Source organism: Palaemon carinicauda, chromosome 17 (assembly GCF_036898095.1).
Source record: "Palaemon carinicauda isolate YSFRI2023 chromosome 17, ASM3689809v2, whole genome shotgun sequence".
Lineage (NCBI taxonomy): Eukaryota > Metazoa > Arthropoda > Malacostraca > Decapoda > Palaemonidae > Palaemon > Palaemon carinicauda.
Window position 1 is genome coordinate 60,442,385 of NC_090741.1, and position 25,249 is coordinate 60,467,633.

Genomic DNA, 25,249 nt, shown 5'->3' on the forward strand with positions numbered 1-25,249 from the left:
CAGCCAATGTAAAACTCAGTGAGGAGCACAAAGTGCTAAGCAGTCTCTCTGGCAATTTATTGGCTTGGGGCCACGATCTATACTCTGGGAATAAATGCAAACAAACATTCCCGAAGTAGTGTGGCTCTATCGCTGACTCGACCAACTATTCCCAGGGTAGTGTTGCTCTATCGCTATCTAGGCCATAAACCAATGCAGTGGCCAACACTCGCTCACATTCCTTCGTTCCATTATTAACACAAAGCTGATATTAACCATTCAAACCTAAAACTGAAAATATTAAACAGCCTTCTGGATAGGACACAACAGTATGTCCATACTCATTGCGGCCGAAGACAAAAGTAAAGTATCTCTGTCAGGGATGTGAGCAGGGTTACTCTCTTTCACTAGCCACCAGTCGCTAACTACCTCTGTTGAAGACATTCCTTATTTTAAAGGATGAAAGGTTTGTACTGCATACGCTTAGGAACAAGCATATATTGGCAATACAGAACTGTAAGCACTTTTGTATAGAAATATTACACAAAGAAATCAATATTGGTTCGCAGCAATGCATTTGTTAATTACAGACATATATGTTATTTTATTATATATTTAAGAAAAAAATAATGACATACATTTCCAAGAAATTATTTCTTTCATTTGAAATGAATGAAACTGTTTTTAAGAGACAACGATACTTTCCATAAAGCTGTAACAATGCTTAAGTGTCGATAGCCTCTTACCATGTACAGTATACCTGTACCTACTGTACATGTTGATTTTTGTAGCTTTTGCTGAACACTCTAACCATCATATTTTTTCTTCATGTTTCACTTCACTTCTGTTGTTACTTATTCTGGAATTCCCCTTACCTAACATGGTATCTCCTTTGAATGAAAATCCTATAACTTAGTCAAATTCAATGCATTTGGAAGACAGTTTCTACCAATTAATTCAGTGCATTTGGAAGACAGTTTCTACCAATATCTCTATCTTCTATTTCATCCGATTCATCAATAATTATTTTGTGAAAATTTAATTGAACATCTCACCTTTATTAGAAATCTAGGTGGACAGATTTTATTAAGATTATTCATCAGAGATCACATAGATTGAATGGCTAAATCTGCTACTAAAACAAGTGTGTTTTGTTGCCATTAATTTTTTTCTTCATTGTAGTGTATTTAACTCTGATATTAGACTTATTCATCTCTGTTATGCCCTGTTGATAATCTTGCTCTCACACATTTGGGGTACTTCTTTTGCATCCTCTCTCAGTAGGATGAAATCTAAGGCAATTTATAAAAAATGCTGATACCAATCTCACCCCATTTTTTATACTCTTCCTCTCTGCCACTATGATTTCTTTCATCCTTTTCAACAGGTATTTCAATCACGGTTCTGTTGAGCTTAATTAAGATATCTCTCTCCTCATCTCGTGTGGCCTTGTAACCTTTCCCACATTTGCACTGAAAGTCATTAATTCTCAAAACAATGCAGATCAAGAATTTTCTCTCCTTTTGTTGCAAAGCAGGTTTTTTTGTGTCATCCATGATTGAACCCTTCATTTATTCCTTCTTCTTGCCACCTTGGAGCTTGAGTTTGGAAGGGCTTGAGATCGGCTGTCCTAATGGCTTTTCCTTTAAAAATATAATGAAGTTATAGTAATGCGTGATTTATTTTCTGTATAAATATGTAGCAGGTATACCTGGCAAATTTTTATGTAACAGAATATTTGACAAAACAAAGTTATAAAAGTACTAATTTGACTTGAAAAATTACTATAGCATAATTTGGACCTGATAAAATGAATAGATGAAAGTACTGTACAACTAAGTTTATCTTTATTTTTGAGTTTCAGCAATTATTTTTACTTTCTTTAATGAAGATATAAATCAAGGAAAAACCAAAATTCAATTACCAACTTGTTAGAGCTTTGACAAAAGACTGATTGCCAAACAATTTTCGTAAAACAACCTTCAAGATTAGAAAATAATACTTATTGCAAAACATTTTGGAGACTATTACAAGCACTAATTAGGTAATGTAGACTTCCAAATAAAACATGAAATTCTTCAAAGAATATTTCTGTGGCCCCAAAATCTGATACTGATTGCTGTAGCACCTGCTACCTAGCAGAGAGAAAGTGAACTTTGATACTTAATTTTATCATAAAAACTATACTACACTACTGTTTTGTAACGACAATTTTCTCTTTATCTTACAGATTCGTGACTTTCGGTTCCTGTGTCCCAACAATACAGTGTTTGACCAACAGAATTTTATCTGCACAAACTGGTGGGACATTAACTGCAAACAGTCAACTCGTTATTACAGCAAAAATGATCTCTTCCGTGTGGACGAGACAACTACAAACCAGGATTACGACTACGAAGAACCCTTCACCACTTACGAGTATGTATATGAGTACGATGAATCACAGACACGGAATTCACCCGATTATGAGTACGAATACTATGACACTGAAGTCGACCACAGATTTGGCAACGGAGGTAGAGGACGGAAAGGGAAGTCCCAAGACAGTAGCACGGCAAGGTCAACCAGCTCAAGTACAACTGTATCATCTACCACGTCCAGCACTACTTCTTCCACGACACCCAGGTCAGTTTCATCTACCACAACTACCACTCCAAGACCAATCTCTAGGACAACCACACCCCGTATTACAACACTCCGTCCATCCCACAATTTCCAGTCCATAAGAATAGGCAAACCTGTTGTTAGCATCAGTAGTTCATCAAGATATGAGGTCAGTTCATCGAGTTCTCCGTCATCAAGTGCGCATTTTACAAGGGTAGAGTCCCCTAGAACTCACCACTCGTCTTCCACAAGAACAACTAGACAAGAAGATTTGACCGGTGCAGAAGATGCTTTGTATTCTGGTGTAGACGATCCCTTTGCTGACTTCGAATGGCGACGGGACGCAGCGGGTGTAACAGCCTCTACGAAGACCCGTTACGAGCAGCGCTTTCGGAGTAATGCTAAATCTCGACAAGAACTTCCATTTCCAACAGCCAGCAGAAATCAAGAGATCACAGTTACTACTGCAAGGAATGAAGAAGAGATTGAAAGAGTCACAACAGAAAGAAACAGGTATAGAGGGCCGAGCAGGGGTAACAGAAATCGCTCTAATTCGTCTAGCTTTACTGGTAGTCGCTATAGGGCTTCAACTCCAGACCCAGCCCTTGAGGAATTCTCAAACTTCCGGTATTATAAAACAGCGTTTGGTAACGGGGGCTCGGAATCTCCTAATCAACTGTTGCCTACAACATCCTCAACAACTCCAAGTCCTCAGCAATTTCCTTCGGGTACCAGAGTACGTCCAGCTGGTTACATCTCGGCACGATCAGCTTCAAGAAATACCAGGTACTCAGTGTATGGGTGATATGTACCATTATAATACCCATCAGCACTGTTCTTGCCATACAAGCCAATATGCAACGTCATGGCATAAATTGTTTTCCTTGTGCTGGAAATAGTGTTGTTGTTGCATTGGAGAGAGTAACCAGCCAAATGAGTTTGTGCACAATAAGTATCATGAAGGAATAGTGCCATTTCCTGATGAGACTGGCACTAATTTCTTATTCCTACCTAAGAGAGCACAGGATTTGAATACGTACCATACTGATAATTTTACTGTGCTAAAATAAGATGACTACAGTAGATGATTATACTGTGAGAGACAATATTGATAGAAAGCAGAAACTGAGGAAAATTTAAAATAACAGGACTGCTTACAGTGAGTAGTGATGAAGAAAGGAAATATCAATGAATGAACCAGTGTTGACTTTGGTATTTTCACAGGACTTGTCTTTAATCGTGTGGTGCCAGGAATTTAGGTAGTACAAAAACTTGAGAGAACATCAAGCGTTGAGCATTCTTACACAAAGTGAATTATGAGATTGATTACAATATTTAGAAAAACTTTCAGAAAATATAACACCTATAGGACTGTGGTAGCTGAATCTCGTGTAATAATACTTCAAACTTTTTGTGTACAGTTATTTGTAGTTCTGTTGAGTATGGTAGCTCTATTTGAAGGACTCTTCACATTGTTAGGGTTCAATAATAGTTTACAAGTTGTCATGTAAAAATGTGATATAACCTAGTTTTTAAGTATAACGTAGGAACCACATTCCTGGACTGTGATCAGAAACTTTTGATTTCTCTTTAACTTTCTTTTTAAATATAAGGAGAAATGAAGTTCAGTTCTTTTTCCTCTGTAATAGCTAACATTGTTGAAGTTTTCCTTGTATTGTTGAATGTTCAGGTACTTGGAATCTAGATATATTTTTGAAAAGATAAGTTTTTTAACCTATGTACAGTACTTTTGGTTTAATTTAATTTTCTTGTGTTCTAAATATTCAGTGATTAATATTTCCCTACTCGAAATTGGTGTCACAATAAATATGGTAATTTAAACCTAACGTAATATTTTCCATAAAAAGAATTTAAAATGAGCTGTTTGAAGACTAATCAAAGAAAAACATGTACTTTGTTTGTTTGTTGTGATATTTTAAAATCAGTTTTGTTGTATAAATGGTGCATTTCATGTTCTTCTAAAATTCATGTACTGTATATGATTTCATGTGACAAATGTTTTGCAATGCAAACTTCCCAGAATTGTACTAATCTTAGTAATATTAATCTTTCTAGTGAACAGGAAATTGTTGCAAAACTAGGAAAATGATCACTTAAATAAATTTTTCAAATTCTACTGCATAATATTTCATACCCATTCTGCTTTTGGTGTCACTCAAACCGTGATAGATGGAAATTTGTTAAGTTGAGCAATAGTGTACAAAGTAAATACACAGATCGCTCTCTCTCATGTTCCAACTTCAGGTCAGGATTTTTTCTCCTGGTGTCTTCACTTATTACTTTGTACAACAACAACAATATCACAATATTTCTATATATTTTTTAATCTATTCTGAGACTGTGTGTGGTTAGGTTAACTTGACATGTATAATTGTAAATCTTTCTCCTTGTCATTAACAGCAATGTCTTCCTACAAAAATTAAAACATTATTTTATTTGTGTGTTTATCTGCAAATGCATAGATCACAAACCATTCACAATTAATGAAGCAACTAAGTGACAGTTTTCTAGGTAGGAGTTAGTTACCTCAGTGAGGAGCTACGTGCTTGCTTGGAGCAGAAGTGTCTTCTGTCTTCTTGATACCAGAGAAATTTTCTAATTCATGGTATTGAAGTAATTTGCATATTCCCTTCTCATGCTTCATTATCAGTGTTTTCATATGATTTTAGTCGCATTTAATTTTGATGAGGATTATAACACGTCTGATTTATATAGCCATGACAATCTTCCTCATAATTATACTGTATGTGTGCTGAGATAACCTGCCATGTCATTCTTTTTACACTGGCAAGACCTGATCCCTCATACTATCCTAGAAATTGTTCTCGGAAATAGTAAGAAAATTAAAAGGAAAATTCATCTGTTGAAAGGGCAGAGGCTAGAAACCCACTCTATTGGACTACCCTTCACATTTCATAATGTCTGTGCTGCCATTCAACCAGCTTAAACTCGGGAATCTAACCAACCAGCTTAAACTCAACAACCCAACCAACCAGCTTAAACTCAACAACCCAACCAACCAGCTTAAACCCGGGAATCTAACCAACCACCTTACACTCGACAACCCAACCAACCAGTTGAAAACTTCTACCTTCTAAGTTTGAGATTTCATGACAAATTTACATCCTCCAGCCACAGAGAATGTCCCAGCAATAAAACACAATGAGTTTGCTGGTTCAGGAGAAAGTAATGGCCTTGCTTCAAAGTTAGTGACCATAGGAAAGATGAAAAGTAAAAGCAAAAAACCAAGGGAGAAGAGGGACAAAGAACCTTTAGCGGAGTCTTCATTCTTCTGAGTTTTGCAATAACCTCTATTCGATTTCCTTTTTATATGCAAGATGCATCCAAAAAAGGAAAGACAAAGATGTACCTATTATTTATAAGGAAGAAATACCCACATCTGGATAATAAAATCCTTTAACCAAAATGATGTTTCAGAAAAAGAAACATAACATATAAACAGAAGAGCATGTGGATTCAGCAACAACACTGTTAACAACAAGTCTAGCAATGGTTTCTACCAAAGCAGGCCCGAGTACTGGGTGACAATTTAAGCACTGCTAATCACTTTAGTTGGATTAGTTCTGGTACCCATGAAAGTGAAGCTTGTAAAACTATGGTTTGTAGATATATCATGAAAAAATATATACTGTACAAGAAAAACAATATTTTTATACTTGCATTTTTTCATATTAAAAATTCTAAATATATAGTAACATCAAATCTTCATCTAGAAAAAAGTGTTTAATGCAAGTTCTTTACTCTAAATACTCAAAAAATGTGTTTAGTTCAAGTTATTTACTCTTAATGATATGCTTTATAGAGAATTCTACTATTAGAAAAAAATTGCAGTAGATATTTACAAAAAATTGGTTTATATTTACACACATTTTCAGTTATCATCGATCTTCTATGAGTGCCTCATCCCAAGGTCCATATATATTTCTGTAAAACAAAAGAAATTAATTAAGCATTTCCTCTTACATCGAATAATGCAAATAAGTTTACCAATATCAGTGAAATTGTTACATTTCTGCAAATAGGGACAAGCACAGAACAATTGAAATTCCATGTAAAGCAGCAATTCATGCACTGTATAGACACAACAGGCTTTGTTTCTTAGTGATGATCAAGAACAGTTTGTTACTCAATATATTACCACCTTCACAAAACTAAACAAGAACAATACATAAAGAAACTTTCAAATTGGGGCCATCTGATATCAACTCTGTCTCACCTGTATGGAAAAGTAAGTATATTTATTATTACTAGAGTATCATCAATACAGTAATCTACTATTATTATCATTACTTGTAAGACTTAAAGTAGTACGAATTCTATTCTGAGATTCCCTAGAGCAGTACAGGTAAATAAAATGTAACAACCATGATTTGTAAGTGACAGTCTTCAGTTTGCGATATTACACTAAAGGCTATTAAATACTATTCATAACTAGTTACAGTTAAACCTGACAGACTGCCTTCAACTTATGTACAGGGCAGCCTGGTGGAAACATCCCTGACTTGCATTCTTTGAGTTGAGAGTTTGAGACCCACTCACAGCCTGTTAGTTTAAATCAAGAGTCCGCAACCTCACCATCCATCCTAGTGAACTAAAGATGTCATGAGCAGCCACTGTCTGTTCTTCTCTGGTCCCAGCTTGGATGGAGTGGGAACTTTGGTACTGATATATGTGTATACGGTCTGTCTCTAAGACATCGTGCAACAAGCATAATGTCCTGCTCCTTTTCTCTAAGGATTATTTGCTAACATAATGATGTACATGATCTTTTTACCTTTAGTTAACATGATATGGTTATAGAAGGTTGACAGCTATGTGGGAAGGGACCAAAGACAACAAATAGAAGGAAAAAGCCAAAAAGCAATGCAACTGAAATACAGTACTGTACTATGTAAGGGTATCTCCTTTATCAAGGTGGGTTTACCCCTCTGATGGCCCAGCACTTTGCTGCAGTAGAGGGGCTTGAGTGTCTCAATGATGGGCTGGGCAATGGCAGTGGGGTAGTTTATCCACCCTGGCAGGCTCAACCATACCGCTAAGGCCAGTTCTGAGAGACCAGACCAAGACTGGACCCCTATAGGCCTTCTCCTTTATTTTAAGGTAGGCAAAGGCTAGGAGAAGGAAAACTCCAAAATCAAACCAAACAAGACCCCAACGGCGGAGCTTCCCAGCGCCCACCAACATCGGAGAAGCCGCCTGTCTCATATGTCTTGAGCCGCGGTGAAAACGATGTGGGCCAAGTGTGTGTGCGTGGCCGTTGCAAAGCCACGACCACCCAAAACAATATACCCATCTACTGGCATTCTGTCGTTTCCTCCACCCTTCTTCATCTTTTCATAGATAGGAGGCTGATGGCTAGCGACACAGAACCCAATACTCGGACACGAGTGGGCGCCGACGACGACTATTTTATGAACATACATAAACACTTCTCATTATCAAATATACACCAAGGTCACATTTTCAAAGATCAATTACATAGCATATTTCTGCAACTAAATCCTACTTATGTTAGTTTATACTAACTGATCGGTATGAGGTACTGCATCACTTTCTGTGACTTACATGATCGACTGCATATGGTTTTTTGTAATATTCATTTTGTCACAAAATACATTTGGTTTCTTACAAGTGAACTATAAAACTTTTAACTTTGCTCCAATTCCCAGCGCTTATTAAAAGCAAATCCTTCCAAGACCTATGAGACTAGAAATATGTGTTAGTGGTCTAGTTCACCTGCTTTAGAATGGTAACACTGGCCTGATACCTAATCGATACACTTTTTTTATAACTTCTAGTCTCTTAATGAATTTGTACATATACAACCCAATACTGGGAACAACCCAATAATTTCCCTCTCCTAGGAGAAGTTCATAGAAATTCCGGAGCTTTCAACACCACAAATATTGATGCTAAAATATGTGGATTTCATCATCTCTGATGCAAGAGGCATGTCTCACAATAGGTGGAATGAATCACCTCTTGAAACAAACAGTTCTATAGATTGTAGAAAAAAAAATGCAGAAGCACAAGAAATGACTAACATAACATTAAAGCCAACATGTGAATACCATCTTTTTTAATGTTAAATACTGTATACAGTACAGTTTATCGTATGAAAAAAGTAGGACATATATGGTAATAAAATTAGAGGAATTCAGAATAATAAAGTATATAATGTACACCATACAAGCTACTGAAAGTAGTTGTACTGATATCAACAACAGTAATTTTAACATACTACAGAAACAGCCATAGGGAATACAAGACTAAAACTGAAATACAGTACTAAAGAGTTCTGAAAAATAAGAAACCAAAAGCTGGCATCATTTATGGAGAAAGCCTCCAGTAATGAAAATGAAAACAGATGGTGACCGCAGCTATATACCCTGTATCATTGGGGATTACATCTAGCCAAATTTAAAACACTAGAGTGAGAAAGAAACTTCCCTTAATAAAGTTGTCTAACTTATATAAAAAAAACACACACAAATAAAGCAACCAATAATTTAATTTTTAAATTGATCTGATCTGACAGGGCTACTGAAAATGGTTTACATAGTAATGGTTTCTGTTTTGTATAAACACAAATGCATTTTATGAATGCTTATAAATGAGTAAACATACAAAAGAACTGGTGCACTGGAGTTTAGGTTTTGTCATATTATGAATTTAACATTTTTAGTGGAAGCTTAGAAGCCAATAGGTTTTCATTTGTCTGCCCTACCACTAGTTCTAACTTCGTATTAAAAGTGATAATAAATATTCAAAACTAATTATCTGGACATAACCTAATATACTGTAGGTAAATGGCCACTTTAACATAAACAGATTACCGTTATTTGTACTAATCCCATATATCCCTTAATAATTTATAATACAAAATTTTATAAGAATTTATGAAGGTAATTGTTAAAATAGTCTGTAATTTCCTTGCTGATGGACTCAAGGGCTAGAAAGAGATTTTAATCCAGAACTAGATTGGCAATGATCTTGTATGACAGAAGGCTTTAACACCAAATGGTAACTTTAATTACAAGCTTTACTCTGAATTTGGGATAACAAATTTATATATGTTACCGAAAATGCACTACACACCTTAAGGAATTTTATTCAATAGTTTATCTTACACTAATTTTGATCACTGACTTGTTCATGATGTATTTCAAAGACCTTACTTAACTGATTTTTTTATTGTCTACTTGCTGTGTACAGGAACTGCAGTGTATGAGATAAAGAGACTCATTTAAGCAACTCCCCCAATACAAAACCATGAGATGAGCTAGTGGCCAATCAGACATGATGCAATTGAACAGATTTACCCAATCTCTAATTGAATTTTTCAAAAAGAATATATTAAGTCTAAGGGAATCACAGTACTTGCCACGCCAACCAAAAAATTATAAGAGTTGTAAAGTGTGCTTATTTCATTGAAAGGGGTAAAAAATCCAGCCTATCATCTAGGCACTTAAGAGATAAGCAGTTGTATAGAGACATTTATCTTATCGACAGGATGAATGTAAGGTTCCAGGCTACCATCTCGGTCCTTGCAAGTTCCAGGTGCCTAAAAGAGTGGCTTAAAGCATAGGAGTGCACAGGTTATGCAGCAGAAGAGTCAAAAGTAAACAAAGAATTTGACGCTCTACGAGAAAATCTCGAACCTGGAGGGGTCCTCATGATCAGAACCATTATTGAATGTTACACAGGAACAGAAACTAAGATGGAGGTATTTCTGGCCATTAACCACTTGTGTGTTTCATTACTTTACTAGTAGCATGTCTTATGAAGGAAAGAAAATGGGAAATCTTTATAAATTTTGGAGGTGAATGTCAATAAACTGAGCTTCTGGAGAAGAACCAATATGAACATCAGGTGAGTATATATAAATAAATATTATCAAAATACAATTTTGCATTGGAACACAGTATAGTATTTCAACAAAATTAATACTTACCTAAATAAAAACTGAAAGATTTTTATTTCTACACTACTGTACTGTACTACCATAAATCAGGAAGACCTACACATCTGCAAAATTATAGCAACTCAAACTCACTGTTTATGATGCTGAAGGTAAACATATAATGAGGGAATGATGACATTGCAGGTAACTAGTGCTCCAACAAATAAGTACAATAGATGGGATGCATAACAATACAGTCCAACAGCTGTGATTGTTATCACTGAAGTGGTTAACAGAAGGTCTATTGGCTTTCCGAGTATCACCTGGAATATAAGATGACATCTCACAAAACTTGCACATTTAGTTATTTTACAAATCTGAATTTACATTAGCTTAAATTTCATTAGTATTTTTGTAGTATTCACAAAGTCAAGTACAGTATTACAGAATTTCATGCTTATAATTATAATCTAAACAATATAAGAATATCTTAAAAATACTATCAACAGTTTTTTACTTGAACACATAACAGTGAAGTATTGATAATGAAACCGCATACTGTACTGTACTGTACTGGTATTGCTCAAGAAAAAGGGACTGAAATTTGACAACCAAGTCTCAGAACTTAAAAGAAAATCAAAAACATCCATTTCTTATACTGTATCAACTATTGGTAATCTCTCCCTGCATAAGTGGTTATACAACCTCTTTAAAACTGTACAGTATTACTGATCACTGCTCTCCTACTTCTGCTCCCCAGGTATATTTCAAAAATTAATAATTGCAGAAAAAATTCTAAACTACTACACAAATATAAACCACAGATTTACAAATAAAATTATTTTAACCTTATACTGTACAATACATGAAACTAAATCTGAAGTCCTTTAATGATCGTACCGAAAGCCCAAGTTGCTTATCAAACACAAGAATTTGCATGTGAATTACTTAGACTGGATCATGGATTTAGGCCTTACGTTCCAGCACAAGGAACTGGGAGGCCATTCAGAGCCAATGTTCAATTAGGGGAAAACCCTACAGTAATATTCCACCGTTGCAATACAGTATTAAATAAATGTCAAGAAGTTGGACAGCAAGATTGAAGAAAAGGAAGCAGGAAAGGAGGTACTATATTGCAGAAGGCTAGAAAGTTTGAAGAGAATGCTATAGATGAAGGCAAAAAAGTTAGTAGAGAATGCTGTAGTTGAAGGATAGAAATTAAGTAGAGAACGCTGTAGTTGAAGGCTAGAAAGTTAGTAGAGAATGCTATAGTTGAAGGATAGAAAAGGGATTTTGACAAAGGGAAAATCTATTTCTGGGCGAGGAACCTGTGTCACCCAGTGAAATGCTCCTATAGCACCATTTCTAAGGCATAGTTATTGCTGAATATACCAGAGAAAAAAGTTGCATGGAATGCCAGGAATAAACCCAGCTCGCTCACTCTATGAGTGTCGGTATAGTAAACTGGGGCATGATAGAACCAAGACCATAGGTCCCTCACCAGTTAGACCTCTCCCTCATCAACATCCCCTGGAACAACGAGGTGCCGTCCTACACCCGTCTGCTGCCTCCTACTACGACTATCCTTCCCCACCCCTACACCTCCTTACCCCCCTACCTCCATAGCACCAGCGTTGGTCAGACGTGTTTTTTTTAGCTCTGTGTTGTTTTGTGTTTTTCAAGAAGTCCGACGTTTTGGAGATCCCTGCTCCCAAGTTGAGTATTATATTTGTCTGGTTGGGATTTCTAGGTAGCGACACTAATTTAATCTTTTACCATGTTGGTTTTTCTAATCATAAGAGAACGCTGTAGTTGAAGGCTAGAAAGTTAGTAGAGAATGATGTATTTGAAGCTTGGAAAGTTATTAGAGAATGCTATAGTTGCTCAACAATAATATATTGCATTACCCACCCTGCAATATCTCCGAAATACTGGGAAGAGTGCAAAAAGCATAACTGCCACGGTGATTAGGGCGAAGACATCCTGGTCTTTCCCAAGTCTGGAAGCTAAACATACTGACGCAAACACTCCCAAGTTATGCGACACTGTTGGATTCACACTGGAAACAAAAAACAATAAGGATTCTAAAATTATCTTTAAAATACAGAGCAGCATTACTGTCTATGACTGCATTTCAATTTGAGGTATTGACAAGCAAACACACTAGATATAGCATACACTGGTAATCTCGAAACAGTTTCTGTAAAATATGTCCCCTACAATTCTAGATGTTTTAAACATGTTATTTTCATTAGTAAAATAAATTTTTGAATATACTTACCCGATAATCATGTAGCTGTCAACTCCGTTGCCCGACAGAATTCTATGGAGGGATACGCCAGCTATCACAATACTAGAAGGGGGTGTACTTACCAGCGCCACCTGTGGCCAGGTACTCAAGTACTTCTTGTTGACACCTCCTCAATTATTCCTCGGTCCCACTGGTTCTCTATGGGGAGGAAGGGAGGGTCAATTAAATCATGATTATCGGGTAAGTATATTCAAAAATTTATTTTACTAATGAAAATAACATTTTTCAATATTAAACTTACCCGATAATCATGTAGCTGATTCACACCCAGGGGGGTGGGTGAAAACCAGTGTACAAGATTAAAGGATAGCTAAGTATCCCATATTTCATATAACAGTTATCTCAAATAACAATGAAATAATAAGTACCTGGTAAGGAAGTCGAATTGAACCGTTACTCTGTCTCTTTTTTAAGTTCGTCTTCCTTACTGAGCGCAGCGTTCCTCTTGGAGGCTGAATCAACCCAAAGGTGCTAAAGTATACAGGGCTGCAACCCATACTAAAGGACCTCATCACAACCTTTAACCTCGGCGCTTCTCAAGAAAGAATTGACCACCCGCCAAATCAACAAGGATGTGGAAGGCTTCTTAGCCGACCGAACAACCCATAAAAAGTATTCAAGAGAAAGGTTAAAAAGTTATGGAATTATGGGAATGTAGTGGCTGAGCCCTCGCCTACTACTGCATTCGTTGCTACGAATGGACCCAGGGTGTAGCAGTACTCGTAAAGAGACTGGACATCTTTGAGATAGAATGATGCGAACACTGACTTGCTTCTCCAATAGGTTGCATCCATAACACTCTGCAGAGAACGGTTTTGTTTGAAGGCCACTGAAGTAGCCACAGCTCTCACTTCATGTGTCCTTACCTTCAGCAAAGCAAGGTCTTCTTCCTTCAGATGAGAATTTGCTTCTCTAATCAGAAGCCTGATGTAGTAAGAAACTGAGTTCTTAGACATTGGTAGAGAAGGCTTCTTGATAGCACACCATAAGGCTTCTGATTGTCCTCGTAATGGTTTTGACCTTCTTAGATAGTACTTAAGAGCTCTAACAGGGCAAAGTACTCTCTCTAGTTCGTTCCCCACCATGTTGGACAGGCTTGGGATCTCGAACGACTTAGGGTAAGGACGGGAAGGAAGCTCGTTTTAGCCAAAAAGACCGAGCCGCAAGGAACATGTAGCCGTTTCAGATGTGAAACCTATGTTCCTGCTGAAGGCGTGGATCTCACTTACTCTTTTACCTGTTGCTAAGCACACGAGGAAAAGAGTTTCTAATGTGAGGTCCTTAAAAGAGGCTGATTGGAACGGTTCAAATCCTGATGACATTAGGAACCTTAGGACCACGTCTAGATTCCAGCCTGGAGTGGACAACCGACGTTCCTTTGAGGTCTCAACAGACCTAAGGAGGTCCTGTAGATCTTTGTTGGAGGAAAGATCCAAGCCTCTGTGGCGGAAAACCGCTGCCAACATACTTCTGTAACCCTTGATCGTAGGAGCTGATAGGGATTTTACGTTCCTTAGATGTAACAGGAAGTCAGCAATCTGGGTTACAGTGGTACTGGTTGAGGAAAACTGCATTGGCCTTGCACCAGCTTCGGAAGACTTCCCATTAAGACTGATAGACTCTGAGAGTGGATGTCGTCCTTGCTCTGGCAATCGTTCTGGCTGCCTCCTTCGAAAAGCCTCTAGTTCTTGAGAGACTTTCGATAGTCTGAAGGCAGTCAGACGAAGAGCGTGGAGGTTTGGGTGTACCTTCTTTACGTGAGGTTGACGCAGAAGGTCCACTCTAGGAGGAAGAGTCCTGGGAACGTCGACCAGTCATTGCAGTACCTCGGTGAACCCTTCTCTCGCGGGTCAGAGGGGAGCAACCAACGTCAACCGTGTCCCTTTGTGAGAGGCGAACTTCTGAAGTACCCTGTTGACAATCTTGAACGGCGGGAATGCATACAGGTTGAGATGGGACCAATCCAGCAGAAAGGCATCCACGCGAACTGCTGCTGGGTCTGGAATCGGAGAACAATACAAGAGGAGCTTCTTGGTCATCGAGGTAGCGAATAGAACTATGGTTGGCTGACCCCACAGGGCCCAAAGTCTGCTGCAAACATTCTTGTGAAGGGTCCACTCTGTGGGGAAGGCCTGACCCTTACGGCTGAGGCGATCTGCCATGACATTCATATCGCCCTGAATGAGCCTCGTTACCAGCGTGAGCTTTCGATCTTTGACCAAATGAGGAGGTCCCTTGCGAACTTGAACAACTTCCTCGAATGAGTCCCTCTCTGCTTGGAGATGTAAGCCAAGGCTGTGGTGTAGTCGGAGTTCACCTCCACCACCTTGTTAAGCTGGAGGGACTTGAAGTTTATCAAGGCCAGATGAACTGCCAACAACTCCTTGCAATAGATGTGAAGTGTCCTTTGCTCCTGATTCCATGTTCCCGAGCATTCCTGTCCGTCCAGTGTCGCACCCCAGCCCGTGTCCGATGCGTCCGAGAAGAGACGGTGGTCGGGGGTCTGAACAGCCAAAGGTAGACCTTCCTTGAGAAGAATGCTGTTCTTCCACCACGTTAGAGTAGACCTCATCTCTTCGGAAACAGGAACTGAGCCTGTCTCTAGCGTCAAGTCCTTTATCCAGTGAGCAGCTAGATGATACTGAAGGGGGCGGAGGTGAAGTCTCCCTAACTCGATGAACAGGGCCAGCGATGAAAGTGTCCCTGTTAGACTCATCCCCTGCCTGACTAAGCATCGGTTCCTTCTCAGCATGCTCTGGATGCATTCTAGGGCTTGGAAGATCCTTGGGGCCGACGGACAAGTCCGAAAAGCTCGACTCTGAAGATCCATACCCAAGGAAACAATGGTCTGGGATGGAACGAGCTGAGACTCCTCAAAATTGACCAGGAGGCCCAGTTTCTTGGTCAGATCCATAGTCCATTTGAAAATCTCCAGACAGCGACGACTTGTGGGAGCTCTTAAAAGCCAGTCGTCTGACGGAGCCGGACACAAGATCATGATACTGCTGCACAGTCTGTAAACTGTCAATCATGGGCAAGCGAGGAAGTACAGTGACAACCCGAATCTGTCTAGACTATCTGGGTCGTACAGACAACTCCTTAACGGGTTGCTGAGGTTGCCGCACTGCGTCACAACAAGTCCCTTCTGTTGGTTGTTGAACGTCTTCCCCGTGACACATTGACTCCGTAAACAAAAAATCCTCTAACAAGGACTAAGCTTGGACTGCATGTCATGCAACACAGCTCAAGGTCTATGGGAGCAGGTGTGGTAACAGACGGGATTAGCGGCTGAAGTGGAACCATTACCTTCCCTGTAAGCATGTAATGCTTAAATAAAAGTCCATAAGAGGTTATGCAGCTAAAGGCTCCCTCCAAATGACAGAGTCCTCAAGGGAATATCAGAAGGAGGGAGAAAAGAACTTTCTCATCTACAGGGACCTTATCCTAGAAAAGCTAAGTTCTCTGAGTGAGGGTTCACTGGTGCAAAAGCAGCAGACTAGAAGGCAACGTTATGAAACTGCTTGACAGTCTAGTGAGTTGGCAACAACCCAAGATATGTTGAGAAGCATGCGGTAAGGTATGCAGAGCATGATGAATGCAGAGTATGCTGTATGCAGAGCATGCTGTATGTAGAGCATGTTGTATGCAGAGCATGCTGAATGCAGAGCATGCTGTATGCAGAGCATGTTGTATGCAGAGCATGCTGAATGCAGAGCATGCTGAATGCTGAGCATGTAGTAAGCAGAGCCTGCTGTAAGGAAAGCAGAGCGTGTGCATGGCGTTTAACATTCTTAGAAATTCCATGACCAGTGCTAGAGTGCTTTATGCATGCTTGCATGGGGTTTAAAAATCAACATAATGTTTACCTTACATTCATAACTCATGATTCATATTTTTGCCATGGTTTGAAAATGGAGGTAAGGTATGCTGAACAGCAGAGTCAGAACGAGCTGGAACAACAACAGTGGAAGGTGCAGAAAGTTCCTGTTCCTGTGGAATGAGTGGAGCGTGAAGAGACCGAGGTTGCGCAGAACAAGGTAAAGTTCCCGCAAGCAGAGGTGTCTGAGGTGCAGGAACAGGGTGCACGGGTTGAGCTCGGTGCAGCAGCTGAGGAGACTGACTCACAGGTGGAAGAGGTTGTACCTCCACCGAGAGTTGCACCACCGGTGGAGCAGCCAGGGGAGGAGGAGGAAGAGTGGAGTAATCCTCCTGATCCCAAACCGAAGGTTGCCTTAAAGAAGGCTGAGGCTGAACAACACTGGGAACAGCGAACACAGAAAGAGGTTCAACATCGTACGCCTGGCAGAAGGTGCTGCGACTGGGTGCAGCGAGTGCAGGCGGGTTGAGCACAGGCTGAACGGGTGCAGGTGGAGGTGCAACACTCTCAGCCCGACATTCACGCAACAGGTCCGAAAGCTGTGCTTGCATGGACTGTAGTAGAGTCCACAACATCGTACGCCTGGCAGATGGTGCTGCGACTGGGTGCAGCGAGTGCAGGCGGGTTGAGCACAGGCTGAAAGGGTGCAGGTGGAGGTGCAACACTCTCAGCCCGATACTCACGCAACAGGTCCGAAAGCTGTGCTTGCATGGACTGTAGTAGAGTCCACAACATCGTACGCCTGGCAGATGGTGCTGCGACTGGGTGCAGCGAGTGCAGGCGGGTGCAGCACAGGCTGAACGGGTGCAGCCGGTTGGTGCACCACCGGTGCAGGCGGGTGCAGCACAGGCTGAACGGGTGCAGCCGGTTGGTGCACCACCGGTGCAGGCGGGTGCAGCACAGGCTGAACGGGTGCAGGCGGTTGGTGCACCACCGGTGCAGGAGGAGGAGGAGGTGCAACACTCTCAGCACGACACTCACGCATCAGGTCCGAAAGCTGTGCTGCATGGACTGTAGTAGAGTCCACAACATCGTACGCCTGGCAGGTGGTACTGCGATCAGGCGGAGCGAGCATAGGCGGGGGGGAGTGTAGGCGCACTCTCAACCCGACAAAATGATGACTGAGGAGAGTCAGAGCTAACCCAATGACTGCATCCGGGTTGTTGAACTTTACTTCGTACGTCTGGCATAGGTCTGGACTTTACGTTTAAGAGGTCTAGAGACCTGAGACCAGCGTTACTCTGCCTTTATTTTCTCCTCTAAATCTCTTCTGCAGACGAGCAAAATAAGGGCTCAATCGTCTGCGGGTGGGAGTGACGGTCTCGGTAAGACACGCCCACAACCACCGAGGATACTTCTGTGCGCCGATCAAGGCCTGCCGAACCCTTTTGCCCTTCGACATTGCTTCTCCCCTGGGCTTGGGAGCTTGCAAGAGGTCCCGGACTGGGAGGACGACTGGCGCGCACAAAAGTACCCTCACGCATAACACTGACATCAATCACTTATCACTTTGATTTCTGTTTGCACTTATTTCACTGAACTCGAAACTTTAAGTGGTTTGTACCTGAAACACGCAATTCTATCCTTCTCAAAAGTTAATAATTGCGAAAACAGAATTACAATGTAACAGAAAAATCTAATGAAAGAAAATTCAGTGGCTGGAAAGAGACTAAACACTAGATCACTCTAGAAACGTTTAGTTTCTTCCCCTAAAGAGACTAGGGATAAGAGCAAAACGATAACGACGTTACTCGTACGCCTGGCAGGCTTGAGGGAAACGTTTATCCTCTTTCTCCCTCCGTCTCTATCTCTCTCTCTCTCTCTCTCTCTCTCTCTCTCTCTCTTGACTTAGAACCTGAGAGAAGAGCCCAATCATATATATCGTTAAAACATATTATTGTTAAAGGAAAAAACTGAAATATTTCCCAAAAAGAAAAGTTCCTTATTAGGATCAAAACCATTAAGTTAAGAAAGAATGAACAAAACGCTAGAAACGGTTACTCTTTACTGCAATGTGAAACCGTGAACATTCTTTCTCTATCGTAACGATAGAGTGCAAGTTGAAACGTTCTGAACGTCAACAACTGCCGAGACAAACAAAACGTTAGTTCAACTTTGAAAAAGTACGAGACTATCAAAGAAAATCTTTCAAAGACCTTAAAATAGCATAATATGTTAACAGGTAAAACCGAAATGACGGGCTCACGATAATTAACTTCGGTACCAAGAAAAGACCGCCTACTATTAGGAAGGTCGAATATAAACAAATATAAAAATTAATTTTAATAAGTTTATAATAAAAGGAAGTTAATCGAAGAGGCCTATAAGAGGCGGAGAGATATAAAATAAATCTATAACTTTTGTTAAGCAAAATTAAGAAAGAGAGTCTATACTCTCTTAGACACCAACACTTTCGTCTAAGGGAAGGGTCGGCCATTGAAAGGTGAACGAGAGTTCATACTCTCTTCGTCACCAAAATTAATCAAATTAATTCCAAAAGCTAACTAAGCTAAAATAGAAGTTTCCAGTAAAGCGACAGCCGAAATCAAAGAGAAATACTTCACCAAAGTCGTGAAAATACTCCAAGAACATAAGCGTATCCCAGAACGTCTTGCCGGAAGCACGACAGAGGAATAATTGAGGAGGTGTCAACAAGAAGTACTTGAGTACCTGGCCACAGGTGGCGCTGGTAAGTACACCCCCTTCTAGTATTGTGATAGCTGGCGTATCCCTCCATAGAATTCTGTCGGGCAACGGAGTTGACAGCTACATGATTATCGGGTAAGTTTAATATTGAAAATTCAATAACTTACATAGCAACTGAAACTCCATAGTCTTGATGAACAATTCTCAGCAGCAACAGTGCAGTGGTGCAAGCATTTATTGTGTCAGTAGCAACACTCCCAGTCAAACTTTTAACCATAGGCGTTGCGCAAGATATCAACACAAAGTAAAAACACACCAATTTAGCATCACTTTTGGCTGGAAATAAACATTAAGATCTGTTTTACTATATTTATATTTCTGGTAAATTTGGGGACAATTATAAGACACGTAAGGCAAGCATTCATGTCCCCTTTCGTTAATCTCATAATCTGCTACACATGTAAAAAGATAACATCAAACCAATCAATTATGTCTCAAAAACACCTTACTGTGTAAGATAATGAATCTGCATCTATGAAATATAATGTTTTTATTTTTAAATTTCAGTAAACATCCAAAAGAAGCAAGTTATTACCATATATGCTTGACAAGAACAGGAAGGAAAAGTTTCCCTTGTAAATTTTAATGGCATTAAGGTAAGATCAAAACTAAGTAAAGCTGTTGAGCAAAGTAAAGTGTCTAGCCTAATAGGGATATAATTACCCATTTAAGTACTATAATAAAAGAAATCTTTATATACCATTGCTACAATATAAACAACACTGAACTATTCTCTTTATACACAAAGAAGGGATGCTTTCATATTATGGCTTACTCTTTACAATCTTGCAAAGTTTACGTGTTCAAAATATGTCAAAGTTTCTGCAGCAAGTCAATCTTTTCCATTGTTTTGTGTCATTCATAGGACCTACAGATAAATCATCATGTAACAAGAATGGAATTAAAGAAATTAGTATGGTTTATGTAGTTACCTGATATCACTTGATGTGAGTTACTGATGATATACCCTGTGACGCCCATAAGACAAGTCACAACCAATAAACTTGATGCTCGGATTTCACCTTGCGACAGTCCAAAGAAGATGGCGACTAAGCTAAGACAGCTGAAATTGAATTAAATTTTCTTTTTTTAATAGTATTTTGATTGCATATTCATATTTTGTCAATTGTAACTGGCTTTGTAAAGACAATGGCACAAACTAAATCATAATTGTGAATTGCATGAATACAAAAAATATTGCACATGATTACTTATCAGTATTATGATAGAAATTTCTCAGCATAAAATCATAAATACATTATTAATAGTCATAATGACAAAATAAAAAGGATGCTCTTGCAAACACATCTTGGCTGTATTATTATCATTATTACTACCTAAGCTACAAACCTAGTCGGAAAAGCAGGATACTATAAGCCCAATGGCTCTAAAATTGAAAAATAGCCCAGTAAGGAAAGGAAATAAACTATAATAGAAGTAATGAACAATTAAAAAAAAATATTTTAAGATCAGTAACAACAATAAAATAAATCTTTCATATATAAACTATAAAAAACAAGATAAGTGTCCCCAAGTGTACCCTCAAACAAGCGAACTCTACCCCAAGACAGGAATAAGATAAGCAAAGTTGGTGAGCTGAAGATACCAAGAATTACACAAATTGATAAAACAATACCTATTCTGCATTTAACAATTTGTTTATAATTCCCCTATTATGAATCACCTAACAGTACTTGAGGATTATAATATACAGTACCTGCATATTTCTTGCGTGACAGCCGTGGCTCCATATAAGGCTTCAGTAATTAAAACTTCCTTCCCTAAAAAAAGAAAGGGTGAGTCAAATGTTGAAATGTAAGCTCTTAGTAATGATACTTATATTCATTAATTAAAAGCCATATAAAGATAATATAAAATTAATGTAAACTCACTAAGGTTATCAACTTGCATGGAAAGTTTTAAGAACAACAGCTGTATCCTATATGCTTACTATAGTATTAGGTCTAGTTAGGTTAGGTTAGGTTAGGCGAGTGCACAGAGGAGCAGAAACCATTTTACTCTTTCGAAATATTACCAAAATCTAATGGGTTATGCTCCGCTGTGCGCTCACTTCGCACATCAACCTCCTGTGTACTGGAAAGCAGTAATGGCTGGGTGGGACTAACGAAATATCACCGAGACTTAATCTTAGTGTAAGCTAAGAATACAGCAGTCTAAGGGGATCACAAGGGGACGACCCCCGGAAGCTAAGCAGAGGGGTGTATGTATGATAGCGGCTACCCGTATGTATTATTATGTCTAACTTAGAATAGTGCAGTACAACGGGGGCCGCAGGGGGGCGTTAGCCAGCCCCCTTTAGGAAAATAGGTAAGGTTACGGCTTGTAGGTTAGGTTAGGGGGGATAGTTTAGGTTAGTTGATGTACATTTTTAAACGCGTAAGGAACTGGCCGCTGATATACAAAGGCCCCCTCAGTAGATAAAGATATAGCTCCTAGGTTGGGAACCTTAAGTTAGGTGTTCTTGAGTTTTGCTCCCAGTCTTAGTTCACCTGAAGCTAAGGCCTAAGATACTCAGCTACAATTTGTATATTATAAAAACAGGCCTCTAAATGAGTTTGGCTACAATATTTAGATATATGGGTAAATTAAGACAAAAACTATCGTTTGAAAAACATTGAGTACAGTACTGTAATACGAAAAAAAAAAAAAGATATATACATAGCATGTTTCTGTTAATATATCTTATTCACAAACTTACGTTTTTTGCTAACTCTTAATGATGAGTCTCCTATATAATTATCAGGATAAGACGGCTGTTTTTTCCATAATACACGGCACCATTCATTTCGAACATTGGACATTCTGTCACTATCAGCTGTTCTGTTGATTTCATTTTCATTTAATACTCGTTTCAATGACATCTTTGTAACGGCTCCTCAATTTATTTCTTTAATGTTCTATGTGTTTGTTTTGATTTGAATTATTTATGTATTTTATTTATTCATGTACTTATTCTTACCCTCTGTTTTAATCTTAATTGTTTTCTAAATTATTTTCATGGAACAGTGTACTTTGGTATCGTCTTCGCCAAAAGAATGTTCAAGGAAGGTATTTTTACTGTTCTCTAAACCTTCTTTTCTTATCCTATCTCCTCTTTATTTTATTTCCTAACGAATCCTATACTCTATCCAGATCCTGCAAAGCCTTGGATGAGGAATTAAAGTTTGAGGTTTGAAATAATCGAAACCATAAAACTGTGATTAGAGTTTACAAATAAGAAGTCTTTATAATATTATTCTTCGGGACATGTCTGTTTTTATAGTTTATAAATGGCATATCTATTTTAACGTTGTTACTGATCTTAAGATATCTTATATTTTTTACTAATTACTTCTAATTTATATGTTTTATTTATTTACTCATTTCCTATCATAAAGGGGTTATTTTTCTCTGTGGGAGCCCTTGGGCTTGTAGCATCTTGCTATTCCGACTAGGATTGTAGCTTAGATGATGATAATAATAATAATAATAATAATAATAATAATAATAATAATAATAATAATAATAATAATAATAATAATAATAATAATAATAATAATAATAATAATAACAGTGAACCAGAACAATTTATCTTTGCATAACACTACTGGTCGTGATGATTCTCTCGTGAATAAAAAAAAAAAAAGCATATTTTTTATTAGAAAAATTATTCATGTTGATATTTTTCTTTTGATAACTCAAGATTAATAATGTTACTTAGTAGACGTCATTTATGAATGCACTACATACTTGTAATAAAGGAAAAAGTCCCACAGATCTATCCACTTCGTGCGAGGTGGAAGCAGATAAGCAAACCACAAATTAATTACCAAACTTCATATTTATCCTAAAATTGACAAATATATATGACAGGAAATTTATAATAAAATCGAAAAGTCAATCCCGAATATAACAAATTTTTATAAAAGCTACGTACTTCTATAATTGGATAAGTTAAACAAACAGTTCTAGTCAAGCATATTGCTTTCTTCTGGGCAATGGGCAGTCGGCAAGTTCAAGTAAACAAACTCAGAGAAACATTTATTTTGTGTTCTTTACGTTTTATTTCAGTTCTCCTTCCTTGCAATTAGGATTGCACGGCCCATTCTCGATTACTGCAATGGTAAGGATATCTTACATTTGTAAATACGTTGTGTAAATGATAATTTTGTGCATGACATATCTTCGGTATAGGGGGATAGGATAAGTGGGGGAGGGGAGGGGGGAGTTAGGATTTTAAAGATTGGAGGGGATATTGTTAAAGCGAAGTACAGTGGGAGGTGAAAAGAATGGGGCAGACCCAATAGCTCTTTTTTTTTTTTTTTTTTTTTTTTTTTTTTTTTTTTTTTTTTTTTTTTTTTTGCTGTGACATGCCTTGTGGACTTCCAGGAGGTGAGTTTTCTTGCAACCCTCCGAGGGACTTGTGTATTTGTTTATTCCTTTTCTGGGGCTTGTTTATAATTTTATGGGTGTCTACTTTTGTTTTATTGGTCTGTTTTAATACTACGGATTTGGTTCATCCTGAGCTATGTAAGAAGCTACCCTTTTCCACAAGGAATGCTCATTTTGTGTGTTATTTCCTCACTTGTTGCAGGTTCCGGGTTAATGTTTGTAAATCTTTTACTGTCTTGTGTGGCTCTAATGTGGTATCTGACGTTTATTGGTTCGAGATTGTGTTTGTTATGGAGTGTTTCATTTGTGTTATTGTTATTCTGGTTTAGCCCATGTGTGTGTCTTATGTTTCCATTTTGGAATTTTAGTATAGTTTTCATTTTTGTTTGAGTCATTGTGCAGACTTGTGTTATAGGATATTCGAATAGAGGTCTTTTCAGGCTTTTGCAGAGATTTATTCCTATATTTTTATTCAATAGTTTGAAACATTTTAATGCTCCTTTTCTGTTTTGCCAGTTGGAGTTTTTGTTTGATATGACAGCTTATGTCTGTTCTTTTGATAGAGAGACCAAGGATTTTAACTTGGTTGTTAAATGGAATATTTATGTTGTTTACTGATATTGGTGCTGATTTATTTACTGATGTGTTAAGAGTTGGAATTTGTTGCTATTTTTTTCCATTTGTTTTCGTAATAATTTATTCCTTTGATCTCTTTCTGTTTTTATTTTCAGATTTTTTATTTTTTAATTTGTAGGATGCATTATTACTTGTGCTGTCATCTGCATAGGCGTAATTTATGACATAGTCGCTGGGGGCGGGGTGTTGGCATATCTGCAGTGTAGATTATTAAAAGTGTTGAGGATAGTATGCCCCCTGTGGTACCCCACTTTTTATATCTATTGCTTCTCCCAGTTTCCCTTCTCTGCTACGTATTATTATTATTATTATTATTATTATTACTATCCAAGCTACAACCCTAGTTGGAAAAGCAAGATGCTATAAGCCCAGGGGCTCCAACAGGGAAAAATAGCCCAGTGAGGAAAGGAAATAAGGAAATAAATAAATGAAGAGAACAAATTAACAATAAATCATTCTAAAAACAGTAACAACGTCAAAACAGACATGTCATATGTTAACTATTAACAACATCAAAAACAAATATGTCATAAATAAACTATAAAAGACTCATGTCCGCCTGGTCAACAAAAAAGCCTTTTATGTAACTCGAGAAGATTTTTTTCCATTATTATTGGAAGTTCTATTGGAGTATCGTATATTTGAGGCCGTCATGCTATACTTTGTCAAATACCTTTGAGATATCTCTACAGATGACATTGCATTGGTGTTTTTTATTGAGCTGGTTCATAGATATACTTTCGTGTTGTTGTTGTTGTTGTTGGGGTATTAAAGCCAACACTTGTTGTTGGCACGAGCC

At 38.3% G+C, this 25,249-nt stretch overlaps 3 protein-coding genes across 5 annotated transcripts in view; 2 read left to right on the top strand and 1 right to left on the bottom strand.

Annotated features, from left to right (window-relative positions):
* The window catches only part of LOC137656804 (probable serine/threonine-protein kinase DDB_G0275165), a 151,923-nt gene extending 147,203 nt beyond the window's left edge, over window positions 1-4,720 (top strand). For both annotated transcript variants that reach the window (XM_068391112.1, XM_068391111.1), the window contains one exon: window positions 2,210-4,720. In XM_068391112.1, coding sequence (XP_068247213.1) covers window positions 2,210-3,388 — 1,179 coding nt within the window. In that variant the 3' untranslated portion in view covers window positions 3,389-4,720. The remainder of the gene's footprint in view (window positions 1-2,209) is intronic.
* LOC137656805 (phosphatidylinositol N-acetylglucosaminyltransferase subunit C-like) lies at window positions 577-22,266 on the bottom strand. 2 transcript variants are annotated; one of them, XM_068391114.1, is made up of 8 exons: window positions 22,142-22,266; window positions 21,140-21,203; window positions 20,355-20,485; window positions 19,530-19,698; window positions 12,440-12,587; window positions 10,682-10,851; window positions 6,493-6,549; window positions 577-1,622 (listed from the first exon to the last, which is right to left on the bottom strand). In XM_068391114.1, the coding sequence occupies exons 1-7, from the start codon at window positions 22,242-22,244 to the stop codon at window positions 6,504-6,506; spliced, it is 831 nt and encodes a 276-aa protein (XP_068247215.1). In that variant the 5' UTR covers window positions 22,245-22,266; the 3' UTR covers window positions 577-1,622; window positions 6,493-6,503. The 2 variants fall into 2 exon arrangements, with proteins under 2 accessions (XP_068247215.1, XP_068247216.1); XM_068391115.1 differs by having other exon boundaries at window positions 6,489-6,549.
* Window positions 22,267-23,456: 1,190 nt separating this feature from the next.
* The window catches only part of LOC137656806 (guided entry of tail-anchored proteins factor 1-like), a 74,758-nt gene continuing 72,965 nt past the window's right edge, over window positions 23,457-25,249 (top strand). Inside the window, exon 1 of the mRNA XM_068391117.1 lies at window positions 23,457-23,545. The gene's annotated coding sequence lies outside the window, so the exon portion shown is untranslated. The remainder of the gene's footprint in view (window positions 23,546-25,249) is intronic.